At 49.3% G+C, this 16,511-nt stretch overlaps 2 protein-coding genes and 1 pseudogene across 3 annotated transcripts; 2 read left to right on the top strand and 1 right to left on the bottom strand.

The window, feature by feature from the left end:
• Window positions 1-390: 390 nt before the first annotated feature.
• On the top strand, window positions 391-1,870 carry LOC136451863 (uncharacterized). 2 transcript variants are annotated; one of them, XM_066452551.1, is made up of 3 exons: window positions 391-654; window positions 901-992; window positions 1,159-1,870. In XM_066452551.1, exons 2-3 carry the CDS (start codon window positions 901-903, stop codon window positions 1,538-1,540), a joined length of 474 nt encoding a protein of 157 aa, XP_066308648.1. In that variant the 5' UTR covers window positions 391-654; the 3' UTR covers window positions 1,541-1,870. The 2 variants fall into 2 exon arrangements, with proteins under 2 accessions (XP_066308648.1, XP_066308647.1); XM_066452550.1 differs by having other exon boundaries at window positions 1,151-1,865.
• A 4,945-nt stretch (window positions 1,871-6,815) lies between these two features.
• On the top strand, window positions 6,816-9,948 carry LOC136451862 (replication protein A 14 kDa subunit-like). Its single transcript, XM_066452549.1, has 3 exons — window positions 6,816-6,938; window positions 7,868-8,125; window positions 9,138-9,948. The coding sequence occupies exons 2-3, from the start codon at window positions 7,870-7,872 to the stop codon at window positions 9,200-9,202; spliced, it is 321 nt and encodes a 106-aa protein (XP_066308646.1). The 5' UTR covers window positions 6,816-6,938; window positions 7,868-7,869; the 3' UTR covers window positions 9,203-9,948.
• A 932-nt stretch (window positions 9,949-10,880) lies between these two features.
• Window positions 10,881-14,944, bottom strand: LOC136454462 (uncharacterized; annotated as a pseudogene).
• Between the last annotated feature and the right edge of the window lie 1,567 nt (window positions 14,945-16,511).

Raw genomic sequence — 16,511 nt, 5'->3', positions numbered from 1 at the left:
CAGACCCTAACCTCACCGCCCATCTAATAAGCTATCCACTAGCTGAAATAAAAACAACACATGCACAAAATCAATCGGCACCGATGAAGCAACATATTATTATTTCAGGGACAATAATCAGAAAAGAAAAAGAATAAAAAAGAGAGATGATCCAATCAATCTGTGTCAAGGAACGACCTTTATATCGTTGAAGCTAGCGAAAGGGACGTGGGGAACGAAGGCAGCGAGAAACAAAAGATGGTCTTGGATTCCTCGTGATCGTGAGGAGCCTGCTTGTACCTCTCATGCGCTCTGGTCAGGTCAGGTTAGTTGGCCTGCCTACGAAAACGAAAACGAAAACCAACGCCCAACCGGAGCGGAGGCTTAGCAGCTCGAGGAAACAATCACGCATATGCATTCACGCATCGTCGACCGGGCCGCTGCTGCAAGCAAGCTTACATATATAGTAACATAATAACATATATACCTCATCGCTCTTATGAAAGTTCTTCCTCGTACATACGGCGCCGACGACGTCGTCGATATCTTGACAGAGATCGAGTTTGTCAGGAACCATGGCGTCCGTTTGCAGCAGGCTGCCATTTCCGATCCTGGCAGTGGCGCGCATCTCCTGCTGCTTCCTGATCATGATGATGCCTGCTTGCTGCAGCTCAGGTCCCCGTTTCTTCGTCATGCTCTCCATCTTCTCTTTTGTTTTCTTGTACTAGTTTGTTTGTTTTTTTCTTTCTTTCTTTCTACTAGTCGACCTGCGTGCATGCCGATTGCCGGCACACAGGCACACGGAGCACTGCGTCTCTGCATCTGCATCATATCGCAGTAGTATCGCTGTGTCTGGTACGCACGCGCGCGCGGGCATCACGGTTCATTTGTTCATCATTTGTACGTGCGGAACTCATGTAGATGCTGGAGGAGCAGCAGCAGCGTTCCATGGCCAGAAGACAGACACGGTGGATATTGTCGGAAGAGCCCTGTTCTGCTTCAACGATCGCTACGTAAGTGTGTATATATAGTAGGAGTGTATATATGACAGATCGATCATCTCCCACTTGTACTCGTCATATAAGTTTTGACTTTTGAGCTTTCACTCACTCTTGTAATCATCATATGGCGTGCATACTGAACGCCGTTCTTGCTAACTGCGTGTCAAAAGATCTACAGCGGGTGCCAGGGCTCGTTCCGGCTGGGCCCCCAGGGCGCGCTGGACGTGCCGCCGGGGTCGGCGGACGCCTTCTGCGGCGGGCCGTGCCTGCCGGAGACGGAGCTCGTGCTCCGCTGCGTCGACGGCATCATGGCCAACTTCCGCTTCTACAACGGCGCCTCCGCCGGCGACGTCCGCTTCGCGCTCGACCGCGGGTGCGGCCACTCGGGCCTACGGGGCGACTTCGACGTGCTGCAGCGCATCGGAGCCGCCGACGGCAACTATGGCGACGGGTACTTCTACGGCCGCGGGGACGGCGCCCGCGGGTCCGTCAAGAATAATCTGGCAGCGGTGCTGCCGCTGCTGATGAGCGCGGCCACCGCGATCCTCGTCTGGTCGTGAGCGTGATCGGTCAAAGTAGGACCATACCAGGGAGTAAACAAGTTCGGTTGCCGCACGCAGTAGTATAGCTTGTGTGCGATGCGAACTGATCGCGCTCTTCATCAGGTTTTTACATGTTTGATTTGACAATGTGAAGCTTTATTACAGAAGATACAACGCACGACAGCTTGTTCTCTGTTCCATGTTTGACTGTCTGGTAGTTGTTGTAAGTTTTTTTTTTTTGGTTTGAAATTGTTTACCAGTTCGCTCGATCGTTTCTATGGCTTATAAGCCGGCTGATGTTGTTTTTGTTGTGAGAGAAAAATATTGTATCATGACTGATAAGTATGGCTGATACGATCATGCGAACAGGGTGGTTATTTTTTTATAAGGAGATGAAATTGAAGTATCAATTGTACCATAACCTTTGGCAATCAGGATTTGACATGTTTCTGCTGAAATGAAATGGAACTGGAGAGAGTACAGAGTGGCAAAATGAGGAATTACAGAGGAAAAGTAGTTTTCCTTGCTCTGTTTCTTAGTGTCATCTCTCCAAGTATGTTCAAAAGGGAATTTAATCTCCAAGAACAAATTAAAGAACGCTATACCAACACTGAAATCACTGCTCTAGTTCTAGGAACGACTGTTTCTGATCTCCTTTAGGGGCGTTTGGATCCTAAGAATTGAATTCATTCTAATAATTGTATTTTAGGCATAGATTAATTAAGTTAATATAGTTATATATAGAATATATTATTTATTGTTCAGAAATGCTAACGCACACCCATGCGTTTTCAGAGCAGGTGGCACATGATTTTTTTTACTGTGCCTCTGAGTGTAGGGCCCACACCCGCCTCCAACTGAAAACAGCGAACGCGAGGCGACGCTCCTTCCTCGCGCGACTCCGACACGGCGGCGCATCTCTCTCTCCTCGACGCTCCTCTCTCTCCGACACTCCTCCCCTCTCTCTCTCTCTCTCTCTCTCTCTCTCTCTCTCTCTCTCTCTCTCTCCCCCCCCCCCAGCGCCGGCGAGCCCCACCCGCGCGTGAGCTCGCCGGCCATGGCGGATCCGGCTCCGGCCATGGTGGATCCGGCGAGGTAGGTCTTCTTCTCCTGGTTAGGGTTCCGGTGAGCCTCTCCCCCAACCTTTGTCCTTGTCCTTCCATATAAAAAAATATTTCTTGTGATCTGTGATATGTGATTTGTGATCTGTGATATGTGGCAAGGAGTAATTGGAGGAGAGGAAGAACATGGGGGAGAGGCGGGCCGCGCGCCGGGGGCTGGGTGAGCGGCGGCGGCGGAGCGCTCGCCGGGCAGCGGGGCGAGAGCTGGGTGCGACCGGAGGTAGAAGAAGAGGTGGAAGCCGTTGGATCTTCATCGTATGGTCAAAAAAATCGTGTGCTAGAACAGGGTGAAACACCCGTGTGCCAGGTAGACAGACTCTTTATTGTTAGGCATCGAAGGGATATACTTATATGTTTCATTTCTATTGTAGGAAAGTGAGTTGAAGGGTGTGCTATAAGTTGGAGAATGGAATTATAGTATAGTGATCTATAGAATCTATTTCCATCTCCCACCCTATGAATTTGAGATTGACTTATCTGTGAGCTTGGGAATGCTATGGAATATCATATTTCAAGCCAAATAGCCTAATCCATTATGTAGATTTTAATTCCTCCAAAATAAAGGATCCAAACAACCCCTTAGCAAATTCGGTGATGTCAAATACTTGTGTTATAAAGTTCCTATACATATTTTACTGGAATTTTCCCCGCACCATTAGAACTGCCATGTCAAAACTAATGCACGCCCAATTTCAGCGAAAGGAACACATGAGTACTATGCATTGTGGTGCAGTTAAGGGTGGAACTAGAACAAATGCGAGGGGTTGTGCTTGCCGTCTAGATTTTTAACGTAGAGATGTGTATATAATGAAAATTCGATCATAATCGATGTTTTTTGTTTTTGCATGGGTGAGTCCGCACCCCCCCTTCACCCGACATAGATCCACCCCTGGGCACAGTGCACCCATTTAACATTTTCATCATCAATAGCGTTGTTTGCTGTGTTTAACATGAATACATGATATATCACTGGGAGTTATGTTTTTGTCCAATGCCCACATATGTAATATATAAAAAGGAAAATCGCAGGACATAGGTACGATATATGACTATTGACACGTTTGAAACTGCCAAGGTTGTCTTATGATATAGCCCGTAATGGTTTATGACATGTACTAAGGGGTGTAATGCATCATTTGCATTTAATTTCAAGGATATTTCTACAGGAATTTGATCTCCATGAACAAACTAAAGGACCACTAACATGTCAATTAGACTGGTAGCTGTTAGTTTAATTTAGCTTGTCTTTACCAATTAGTGAGCTAGTTATCAATTAGAGTGTGGACTAAAAAGTACGTCCATTAATCCATCTCTTTGTTGGATGGTCTAGGACTAAATTTTAGATAACTATATATAAAAACTTTAGGTGACTAAACTTTAGTTTTGATATCAGGTGGTCGTTGTAGATTGAGTAAATTGCATCGTAGGTACCTAAACTATTGGATGTTTCACAGATGGGTACTCCAACTAAAAAACGTAACTTCTGGGTACTGGAACTATACTTTTTGGTATCCAACGGTACAAACCTGGCCACGCAGGCACCAGCATCCGACGTGGACACGCCACCGTGGACAGTAGATGCTGGCCCCTTGGCATTTTTGTGATAACCCCCTCCCCCAATCCTGACTCTTCTCACTCACTCTCTCACTTCCCGTCGTCTCTTTCCCCAATCTCCCTCGGCGCTTGAGCAGAGAGAGGAAGCCGCCGGGTCCTTGAGGATCACGTCGTGGTCGGTGCCGAGCGTGGCCGTCAGCGCCGCCGGACTCCGCACCTAGAGCGCGCAGTAGTCCATGTTGGCGAGGAGCCACCTGTGTGGGTTGGTGCTGAACGAGTCCACGGCCTCGGCGCCCACGACGACATGGCGGAGCTCCGGGCACACGCTCGCGACGCTTGGTAGGCCGCGTCCACGTGCACCCACACGCCGCGCCACGCCACGGCGGCGCACAGCCCGCGGAGAGGGTCGACCGCCGCAGTCGGGGTGGTCCCCACAGTCGCGAACAGGAACAGTGGGATCCTGCCCGTGGCCTCATCGGGGCGCACCGCCATGGCCAGCGCCCTGGGCGAGAGAGCGAAGCCAGTCTCCCTAGACATTGGTATCTCGCGGCAGTTTCCCCGACAAATGCTAGCGATGCACGCGACCTTCTGGAACGAGAAGTGGGTGCCGCGCGGGTCACCGACGGACGCAGCCCGCAAAAATTCCTTCTCCGGGCCGTCCAAGGAGCAGTGGGTGCCAGGGAGCAGTGCAGTGGCGGTGGCGTTTCCGCAGATCTAGGCAGAGGCAGGCGCACGAACCTGGCGGGTGCGATGAAGGAGGAGACGAAGGCGGCGAGGCAGGGGACAGGAAGAGGTGGTGCCGCGACCTCGGCGAGGGCAGCCACCGGTGGGGCCCTGGCGCGCGCGCTGCGCGGCCGCAGGTAGGGCGTGGTTCCCCACGGCAGCTCGCCTGCGGCGGCGTGCGCGGTGCGTGCGAGCGGGAGCTCTGCTCCGCCTGTCCCATGGCGAGCGAGCGCTGCCGCCGTCGACGTGGGCGCGGTGCTGCAGGGAGCTGCGCGTGCACCTACATCTGCTCGCCGGGCACCGTCGCCTCGCCCGCAAGCCCAGGCTTTTCTTCCCGCGCTGCCTCCCTCTGCTCCTCCCCACGCAGGCTCCCGTGCCCGCCTCCTGCTTCCCCGACGCCGCCGCTGCGGCCTACGGCGCAGCACCCGGCCGATGGGGCCGCCCCGGGCGTCATCGCGCTCCTCATGGGCCTGGACTCCTGGCCGGCCACCGCCGCGCCGCTGAGACCGCAGAAGCAGAAGAAGGTGGCGTCACGCCTGGATTGGGGGAGGGGTTATCACAAAAATGCCAAGGGGCCAGCGTCCATTGTCCACGGTGGCGTGCCCACGTCGGATGCTAGCACCTGCGTGACCAGGTTTGGACCGTTGGATACCAAAAAGTATAGTTAAAGTATAGTTCCAGTACCCAGAAGTTACGTTTTTTAGTTGGAGTACCCATCTGTGAAACACCAAATAGTTTAGGTACCTGTAGTGCAATTTACTCTTGTAGATTTTTAACTTCAACATTGTGAGACATTACGGAAACCCTTCTAGTTTGCAACTGTTTGAATGGCGCCTAGGGACGGCATGCGGCCGCGCCGAAAGTTGGGCGACCAAATGGGCCGCCACACATTTGGCGTGTTTGGGTCTAAAAATAGCTTGCATGCATGCTGATAAGCTGAGGCAGCGCCAGAACTCCGGAAACAAAGCAAACGTTGACTGGGCTGGTTTTGGCGGTGTTGAGGAATGAACCAAATAGGCCCTAAGTTCTTCTGCTATAACAATAGTTACATTTATGCGTTCCAACATTATGCACCATTATCTCCACCGATTTCCATAGTTTATTGACCTATTTTAAGAGGATGTAACATCAAACTTATAAATATCATTCCGAAAAAATTAGATTAGTATGGAATAGAGTCACTTCTATAGATGGGTTTATCTATCGGTATGAGATATACCGGTTATTTCAGTTGATACGGAATTAATATGCTTGTAAGAGCAGTAGTTCCTAAAAAAATAAGTTGGTAAATCAATGAGTTTTCAAGTGGCTGAAAAAAGTTGAGAGCATATTTGTTGGGTCCTCTAATAATTTTTAAAATCTCGCTCCTAAAATATAAATATATAGAAGGAAATTTTGCATAAAGACTCTCAGACTATTTTTAAATTACACCAACCATTTTTATGTTTTATTTGTCTCTTGTACACTTGTATTAGGAATCATGTCCTTCTCTTTATTTCTCTCCGCGTTCTTCCACTTCTAGATTGGCCGACTAATATGTGTGCGTACATTTCCACATAGTTAGGTCAATTTTTTCAAGTACGAAAAGATTGTGAGCTGTTGAACAACGTTATTTTTCAATCTTATAAAAAAATATCAGGATTGGGAGTGAGTTTTGGAACTCTTGAAGATGCTCTGGATCTCTTTCCTTCCTACTCCGTATATCCACTCCAAAAGAAGACAAGAGGGTGTTGAAAAAAAAAAAAAGACAAGAGGGATAGTAAAAAAAATGAAAAATGGAGATAAAGCTTTTGGCGCCAAAAGTGTGCGGATTAGCGGTGCCTTTGGCGCCATCCGCATTTCGCAAGGGCACTCCGGTAATATCTCCTTCGGCGATTTTGCAACTCAACGGGGAATATATCCATCACCGGCGCCGCCTCTTTCCTCTCCCGTCTCTTCCGTTCGGTGAGAGCCCAGCCCACTCCGCCGTCGCCGCCCGCGAGAGGAGTCCGCTTCATCCGTTCGCCGCCTCAAGGACGGTAAGGCTGGCCGAAATGCTCGATCTTCTTCCTCGTCTGATTCGTGGTAGTAGCTGCGGGGATTTAGGGGCGGGATCGAGACCGTGATTTCTTCAGGCGCCCCAGTTTTGCTAGGGTTTTGTCTCAATGGCCGAGCCTTGCTGCTCCCCGATTCCATGGTCGGGGTAGCGAATCCCTAGCCCAAGTCCCGATCTAATGATTGGCGCCGCCATTCCCGCGGAAGAAAGAGGTGGGAGCGGGGTTGGGCGTAGAGAAGCCAAGCAGCGCGGATTGGACCATCAATGATTGACCGCAGGTTGTTAAGAATTGAAACTCCCCAGGCTCTGTGTAGTTTGCTGCATGGGAAATTTTTTTTATCGAGATTTACAAATCGGTGCCTCTTGTGATCCCAATCTTACATGCGGGGTATGGAGAAACTGTCTTAGAAAGTGTTATAATGTTTCGCCTTAGCCGTGTACAGGATAGGTGACTGATACTCACCAGCAGATTGTATATGCTTACTCATTGTGCGTATTACATGTTTTTTCCTAGGCCACCTACTGTACTTTGACAAGCATGTGTTCTTGTACAAAATGTCTTGCAGTAATTTCACAGTAATTATGTTAGCAGAAATTCTGAAGCTGTTTCTTGAGAATTTTTAGGCATTATTACAAATATTATGGTATCACATCCCTAATGCCCAAAATGATTATCTCAGGCTGAATGTATATTGTAACCCACTCACAAGTCACATTGCCAACCAAAACTCTAGTACATGTTTTGCAGTAGAGATCCTCTCCAAGCACTTATTCATCATACTGCAATATTTGATATGGTGTTTTTTGTGATAGTGACTAGAAGAGGTGTGGAATTTATTTGCTTCAGTGTTTGCTAGATGATTGTACTGAATTACATTGAATGATTTGAAATTCTGAATCCTCACTTTGCAGAGATGGACACATCAAGCCCTGCAGCACTTGTCAATGCAGAGATTCTGAACATGTTTGTTGGCCGAAGAGTGCGCACGGTTGTTCAAGTCCAATGCAATGAAGGTGGAGTGCTTGTCGGGCAGTCCAGTGATGGGCATCAGTTGAGCATCAAAAGCGCCATGGACGTCCCTGTATCACACTTTATGGAGGTTTATGGAATTGCTGAAAACAACCAGACCATCCGTGCTGAAGTTTGCACAGATTTTGGTCCCAACTTTGGTGAGATTTCAAATGCCTTTGGCCCTTTGATTGCAATAGTATGAACTGTTAGTATATTCTGAGTGCTACCATACCATGGTTTAAACTCTCCCACATCCAAGCTTGCCAGCTCTTATTTCATTCGATGTCATAAGAAGATTGTAGTATACCCAAGCCCCTGATGTACACCAATTTAACCATGTAATATCAGTGAAAATTTTGAGTTTCACCCTCCTAATGAGCCATCGGCTACTATTTTGCCCTCCCTTATGGTATTATTTTGCTTGGCCCCTGCCCTTAACATATGAACATCAAGGAGCAACCGAGCAAGTAAACAAGAAATAATCTTTGTCCCCTTCTTTTCTGAACTTGTCAACCTGTCAGGTAGTGCCTGGGTTTTTCCTAATCGGATGAGCAAATATCTGTTTTCCATTTGGAACTTGAACTTGTTTTCTTAGAACATCAAAGAAGCCTAGGAGATTTTCCTGTTTACACAAATTACAGATTAAGAAACCCGGGAGGAGGGAAGAGAGGGAGGGAGGGAGAGAGAGATAGAGCCAATTTTTAAAACTGCTGTTAGTATCTGGACATTTAGGAATTGGATTTATAATTAGATGTTGGGTGCTCCTTGAGCTACAGCAAAATTGACTCCCATTGTTACAAGGAATGGGCATCTTATTTATTTTTTCGCGTCTCCAAGCCACATTTACATGGTTTTGTTCTATCCCTAGATGGCAATAAGTATGCCTCTGAGATCAATCATGATCTTAGAATGCGTTTCAGGACGAGAAACATGTTATCTGGCAGGGACTTTAATCATGCTATCCTCCATTGACAACGAGAGTAGCTTATTATGGCTTAAAGTTGTGTAGATATATTCTTTTTACACTTGAGATGCATATAAATTTCTTGTACTTAGACCTCTCTTCTATCCCGTGCCTTGCAGCAACAGCTTTAATTACACAGCATCCATACTTATTTTCCCCTATATCCATAACACCATTGGTTTTTTTTCACCATGTTTATCTGGCAGATCCCAAGCCTTTTGATCAATTGTGCAAGCTGGCGAGTGACAAGTTCAAGCACATGTTCCTGTAGAGGTCATCATCACATGGAGGACCTTTGGCCAACTGAAGCTTGTTTGAAATTGATATGATTCGCCTCTAAATGTTCCTTCACTCACCCCCAGTATTATGTTAAGTATTGGACTCCTATTGGTATGTATTAACCTAAGCAACATACTACGAAGACAAGCAAAATATATCATGTAGTTGAAGAACGTATGTATGTTGCTGTCACTTGCATTTGGACCCTGAGAATTTGCTACAATGGCCATGCTGCTTGATGAGAGGAAAGAGTTCTAATGTGCTAGTTACATGCCCCATCTGAAAATTCAAGCTTTGATGTTATGTCTGCAAGATCCACCTTAGTCAACCTGAACCCCTCTATTCAGTTCATTATTGGGTTTAAGGCTTGAGATTTAATTTTTTGTGTGCATGGTTCTGCAAATGCGTACCTGAATCTACTGTGTCCATTATGGCTACTCGGTAGCAGGCAGCAGGCTATATGCTGCTGAAGCTTTGCTTGGTTGTTGGGGTTTTCTTGCAAGTTCAAGAGCATTGTTTGCACAGCGCTGAGATCAATGGCTGATAGTGTTAGCTAGTTTGGTGAGACTGGAGAGCTGTGAAAAATGGCTCTTTCCATTTGGATTCTCAATATTTGGAATACCAAAGCCAGTGCCAATTAAGCAACATTTGTTCTTCTGTTATCGCTGAACATATTTTCAGTTGCGAAGCATTTTTCCCTTAATTTTTTAGGATGCCGAACGATTCCTATGTAGAAATGCTTTGAAGTTTGAACACTATCATTCAAAGCCGCTTGTTGCTTAACAGAGTGGATGTATTGGTAGCATATTGCTTTCTGATACCTATAAAAGTGTAATCTTTTGACTGCGACTTCCCATCTTCTCCTGTGTGTAACAAGAACAAATCCAATAGACAACAAAAATGTCTCTTTTGTACTCATTAGCTTAAAGTCCTTCACTTGCCGCTACCCAGTCCTGTAACAGTTTTTTAATGTTCAATGGTTCGACAAGGTTCAGGTTGTGCCTTTCACATTGCCTTTTCATGACTACTGTACACAATATATGAAGTCTGGAACTGGTCTAATTGGTTATAGATATGGAGTTTCTGAACCTTTCTCCTCCATAGTTTCTGATCGCCATTTGTGGGATGGGTGCTAGTCTATTAGATAAGTCAGTAGTATCATCATTTGTATAATAAAGGGGTGTTTGGCACGGCTTCTCTTGAGGGGCTCCTCCAAATGAGACATAGCCGTTTTGGAGGAGCCATAATCCTCTGCTTTTTTTTTCTAAAAAATGGCTCCTTCAAGAAAACGTTTGGCAGGGCTCTTCCGCAGTAGCGGAGCCAGAAAGGAACCCTGTCAAACAAGCCCTAAGTTATCTTCAAAGCTGTTATATATAGGTCATCTCGCTTAATTACCAACGAATCAATCAGTTAATGGTTCTAAATTTTCACCAAATTTTTAAAAACAAGAACAAATGGAGTTTCTTAAGGATATCCATTGTACGCCAGACAAATATATAGCTGTAGCGTTTGTTCCCATTAAAATGGAAAAATGCACTTATACTCCATATATTATAACATACCATGGAAGAGAACAAAATATGCAGATTCCACGCTTGTTTTCTGTCTCATATAGTAATAGATAAGCAGTGTAGTTGAAATCGAATCATTTCCCTGGAACGCCTGCAATTTCTCATAAAGTGCCGTGGAATGAGGCATAATCATGGCGTGATTTCTGGCCTAAACACACCCCTTTGTTCATCTGTTTGGTTTTGGTTTTCAGCGGGAGGGGAGAGGATGCATGGACTTGGCGAGACCGTAGCCACGGGCCCCGAAGCCCAGGCACCCGAGAACCAGGCCCTGCCGGTACGGCAGCGACGTGGTGCGCCGAGCACTGCCGTCGCCCGGCGCCCACTTCGGCGCCGTCGGCACCGCCGGCTGTGGCGCTGGGCCTGGGCAGGACATCAGCGGCGACTTCTTGGACGAGCGCGACGGCCAGATGGACGGCGGCCAGAAACCCAACCTGCTGCTAGTGACCTCGGCGCCCGCGGTGCCTGATGATGCCTGGTGATCCGCCCCCGCGTAGTCGCCGCCCGTGCGGTCCCGCAGCGATATCCGCCGTCGAATATTCTTGGCCGAGGACGAGTGTAACACCCCCAGACACACGGCACAGATCCACTCTACCCAGAGGTGAGCCTCACCTACCTAGCAACCTACTTATGTTTTTATCCTCGCTTTACGTAAAACAGTTAACCGAAGGACCTAGCCATTTAAATCGGTGCCGTCCTATGATTCACAGTTTGCACAGTGTTTCGTGATGCTACAGTCGAGGACTGCTGCGGCACCCCTGGGGCTCTGCGTCGGGGAGGCGGACCTAGCCCGGCGAGTAGCCCACGGCGAGCGTCCATCCCGCTCCCGCTCCTCCTCGTCGCCGCCGCCGCCGCAGTCCTCCCAGCTGTCCTCCTGTCGGATCGGGGAGAGGCTGCCGACACACGGATGCGGCCGGCGACGAAGAGCTCCTCGGCGGAGCTCATCATCGCCACGGCCCCCTTGGTGCCGGGGCTGCCGTGCGTCCCCGCGCCGTGCGTGGCGAACTCGAAGTCCCCTGCGGCAGCGGCTGCGGCGGCGTCCGCGCAGCAGTCAGCATCGGTGCAGTAAGGGGACGAGGCGGCGGCGGTGGAAGAGGGCGGGGAGCGGAGGATGTAGTGCACGGGGCTCGCCGGCGCGCTGAAGAAGAAGTAATCACGGTCAGGCGTCGCCTTGCATCTTCGGCGAAGGAAGGGCAGCGCCAGTGGTTCGAGACTGGAGAGAGAGGATAATCACGGTCAGGCGTGCGGGGTTTTGAAGGGAGGGGAGAGGGAACGGAAGGCAAGCGGGCGGGGCTGGCTATGGTGATCAGTGAGGTGCATGGAGTGGGAGCGGGAGGGGAAGGTACGTGTAACGACGGGAATGGTTTGATCGTGCGCCAGGATAACTTCCCATGGACTCACGTTCACTCTGCAGAGTTTTGTGAATTTGGGGTCCGGCATGGCACAAATTGTTTAAATTTACCGCATAAATTAGTCGCCAGTCGAGTATTTATTTGGAACGATTCGTACGTGCTGGCTGCACACTGACGCATTTTTGCTCATTTTAGGATCCTCGTCCAGAGGGCCACTCCACATCACACGGCTACTATCACGCGCGCATCCACGTCTGAACGGGAGCAAGAGCTAGCAATTGATGATACCGCGCCAACGAAGGATTCAAAAAAAAAAAAAATCCAAGCAATAGCTCGTAAATCAAAGCGGCCTTCGTTTGCTCGTATAAAAGGCGATTTAATTTTTTTCAATTTTTTCGTTAAAACCCAGCGCAACACGGCTCGCTTAATGAGCGATCATCGCAAAGATTAATCTGCCCGTGGGATCGTGATTGACGCCCTGGGCGGGTCAACAATTAATTAATTTCCGGGTTCTAATCATCATCGAACCACGCGTTTGCCTCTCCGTTCGTTCGGTAGACTCTGGGGGATTTTTTTTTATTTTTAACATTTTTTGTAAACTAATTTTAAATCTAACATTGTTTTATTTTTTTTATAAAACTAACACTTTTGGCCGCGCCTATTGCCATGGCGCGGCGAAACGCCAGTGCCGCCATGTATGGTGGCGCGGCGAAAGGGATGACGTGGCGACGACCGGGGCGCTGACCGGTGACATGGCAGGGTCTGTCGCGCCATAGCCCACGGCACGGCACTGACACGTCAAGACCAACGGCGCGACACGACCTAGACGCAGACAGAAGCCGACCAGCCTCAATTGCAATTGAATGGGAGCTGTTGTTGGTGCTGTAAACAACTGCAAGTGCTGCCGTGACGCATTGAAACGAATATGAAGCAAATAAATAAAGTCCGTGCGTAAGTTGATAAGTTGCCACATAATATTTTTCATTGGTGCATGAGTCCACAAGTTTTCGACGACAATATTCGTTCGACATAACCAACTAAGTCCCAGGAGTGTAAGGATTTCACGGACGCTTCTGCCTCTTCGGATTTGTAGGCAACACATTGGGAGTGTAGCCAACGTCGGTGTGGTCGCGTTGCCAGTGGATACGGCTCGTACCCTGCAAGTATATGATATGCACGATTACTTATAATCTTTATGATCGTGAGTTCATGGAGTCTACATATTTAAAGATATTATCTTTGTTACTACCTGTGAGACTCCTTGTGTCGACAGAATATCGTCGACAGTCCTCCGAGGGGTATCCCACAAAGGTAGATTGATCGGCAGAGGAGCGTGAGATCAAGAATAAGAAGGCAACAGAGACACACGAGTTAGACAGGTTCAGGCCGTCAGTATGACGTAATACCCTACTCCTGTGGTCTGTTGGTTTGTATTAGCTATCGTATGATATGCCGTGCTTTTAGAGGGGGTCCCTGCCCGCCTTATATAGTCCGGGAGGCAGGGTTACAAGTCGGTTAGATCTGAGAGATAACCGGAAAGTAATAACTGATTACAGGAATCTTGAGATCATACTTATCCTAACAGATCTCGTAGTATCTTCAAAAGATCTTCCCGATGTCTTGCGGAAGGCAACGAGCAGAGTCGTGCCCCGCAAGGCTTCTTCTTGTGGGCTAGGCCACCCCTAGGGGCGCAGTCCATGTGGTCTGTCGTGGGTATCTGGGGTCGTACACCCCACAGCTAGTCCCTGAGCGCCTTGTACCCGTTGTGCAACGTCGTCTTGAGCTCGTCCGAGCAGGTGCGAACAACGCCGAGCAGTCAAGCTCATGGTCCGACCACCATGCTGAACTGCCGAGCAGCGTGAACCATCGCCGAGCAGTGTGAACAGTTGCCGAGCAGCATGACCTGTCGCCGAGCAGCGTGACCTGTCGCCGAGCAGCGTGAACCGTCGCCAAGCATCGTGAACCATCACCGAGCAGCGTGACCTGTCGCCGAGCAACGTGACCCAAGTATGGCTTGCCATAAGGGTGTAAGGAGCTCAAATTCAGAAACAAAAATTCCTCCGCAGTGGACCAAGTGTGCCCACTTAGAGTCCGAACAAAGTTTGTAGGAGTCAATCTTCCTCTATAGGCATGTAGTCTTTGAGAAAAAATCCCGCACACTCACCGCGAGGTGAAGTGTGCCCACTTAGTCCCCGAGCCTGACAGCAGATGATGTAGTCATGTGGAGCCTGACAGCAGATGATGTAGTCATGTGGTGTCAGGGTCAGAAACTAGAAGAATAGTAGAAAACCAGCCGAGCAGGCAGCCAGTCCCCGGGCGTGGACCAAAAAGAGACAAAGCACATTCACCGCAAGGTGAAGTGTGCCCACTTAGTCCCCGAGCCTGACAGTAGGTGACGCAGTCACGTGGTGCCAGGGTTAGAAATAGAAAAACAATCAAAGACCAATGGAGCAGGCCGCCAGTCCCCAAGCTGTAGGCGGAGTCATCGGAGAAATCGAACCGTGGAGAAAAAACTAGAGTAACGGTTGTACAGTGTTAGTTACTGAGCCTCAATAAATGGCGGAGAAGTCGGTGATATTTCGGCGAGGAGCAACTGATGGCAGTGATAAATGAGCGACATGGGCTGCGGTTGCGTAGAAGCCCAGGTAACGGCCCATATGCCGCATCGGAGAAATCGGAGCAGCGTAGTTCGCGGGAACGGTTCCCGAAAAACCCTTGAATGCAGAACGGTGGGGAAAATCCTATATAATAGTGCCGCCGCAGACCCCATTCCCACCTTTTCCACTTCATCTTCCTCCTCATCTCTCGCGCCATCGAATCCGCAACCACATTTGCCTCCGCCGCCAAACCCTAACCAGATCTGAGAGATGGCGCCGAAGAGAGGAGCTGTGAAATCGAAGAAGACGAGTCCCAAGAAGGTGGACGCCGTGGCCCGACGCGACGAGGAGTGGGTGCCATCATGAACAGGAGAAGCTGAGCTGAACCGATTGGTGGAAGCTAGCGTTCTCCCCGACCGTGCTACCGCCGGTTGGCGGCCAGCCCTCGGTGAGTCCTTTCCCACGCCTCATACTGACGAAGCAGTGGTATTCGTAGACTATTCCTAGCGCGGGTTAGGGTTTCCTGTTCACCCATTTCTGAGGGATCTGTTGGAGCTCTGGGGGGTTACTCTGTGCAATCTCCACCCCAATACCATTTTGCACATCTCAATCTTCATCCACTTTTGTGAGGCATACCTCAGAATCCTACCCCACTTCAATCTTTTCTGTCACCTATTCTGGCTGAAGAAGAGAGGCGGCGCTGGTTCCAAGGTGGTCGGCGGGGTGTATCTCCAGCTTCGGGATGGATGGCGAGTGAATACCTTACCATACCGCTGAACATGTCGCTGAAGGGGTGGACACCAGATGGTTCTACATGAAACAAAGCCACCCAGAGGTTCGTTGTAACGTCGACCACATCCTAGAAAGCTAGAGGAGTTGGTCGGAGCTGCCAAGCAACGATGACATGGAGCAAGTGAATGAACTCCTCGGCTTGATAAAGGGCGTGAAGACCAATGGCAGATTGGTGGCGGCGAGTTTCATAGTGCGCCGCATACAACCCTGTAAAGAGAGGGCGCACCCTGGCTTTGAATTCAAAGGGGAGACCGACGGTACCCGAGAGAGGCCAGAAATATTGTCCAGAAATGACGTTGAAGAGCGGACTGCCGAGCTGTTCGCTCCGCTAGCCTCCTTCAAGTTGTCAGGGTACACAAAGCCCTTCAATTGCAAGAATCTACCTCCTCGGGTGAATATCCTGACTATGTGTTTCTGAGAAGTTTATTTATACTACCGAGCAATAAATTGATCCTACTCATGTGAAGATCCATTCACAAGACAGGGCGGTGTATTTCTCGGGTGTGCCGAGAAACGATTGGCCACCGTCAGTGGATGTACGACGACCAGTTCAAATTGAAGAAAGCTCCATCGGTGTCTCCTCGGAATCCAGAGGTATGGATACTGGTCGGACGGGGAGTCCTCCCCCGGTGTCGGCGAAAACCCAGGGGAAGAGGCCGACGGTAGATGAGCCAGCCCAGAAGAAGAGGAAAACAGCAGCTACTGCTCCCCGCAAACCAGGCGGCATCTCTCTTGATGATGACCAGACTAATCGAACACGAAGAACCACGGTGTTCGATTGGTCTGACGACGACGAGATTCTCACGAACCCTCCCCTGAGCACAAAAGGGCCTCCATGCAACCCACGCGCGGAGGAACAAACCATGGTAGGCGAAGAAGTCCATGAAGCTCCGACAAGGAGAGTCCCCGAGCAACGAGTGGAGGGAATTACTGCGCAGCAGACGTCGGAAATCCCTGCGGGGCAAGCAACAGAAGTCCCCGAGCAACAAGCA

The sequence above is a fragment of the Miscanthus floridulus genome, chromosome 5, assembly GCF_019320115.1.
Source record: "Miscanthus floridulus cultivar M001 chromosome 5, ASM1932011v1, whole genome shotgun sequence".
NCBI lineage: Eukaryota > Viridiplantae > Streptophyta > Magnoliopsida > Poales > Poaceae > Miscanthus > Miscanthus floridulus.
Note: the sequence above shows the minus strand (reverse complement) of the source record. Positions and strands in the feature narration are given on the sequence as shown.

Coding starts and splice junctions, on each gene's coding strand:
- LOC136451862 (XM_066452549.1), top strand. CDS start 7,870: ATGGACACATCAAGCCCTGCAGCACTTGTCAATGCAGAGATTCTGAAC. Junction 8,126..9,137: donor AGATTTTGGTCCCAACTTTG/GTGAGATTTCAA, acceptor TTTATCTGGCAG/ATCCCAAGCCTTTTGATCAA.
- LOC136451863 (XM_066452550.1), top strand. CDS start 555: ATGGCGTCCGTTTGCAGCAGGCTGCCATTTCCGATCCTGGCAGTGGCG. Junction 655..900: donor GCCTGCTTGCTGCAGCTCAG/GTCCCCGTTTCT, acceptor GAACTCATGTAG/ATGCTGGAGGAGCAGCAGCA. Junction 993..1,150: donor TCTGCTTCAACGATCGCTAC/GTAAGTGTGTAT, acceptor GCGTGTCAAAAG/ATCTACAGCGGGTGCCAGGG.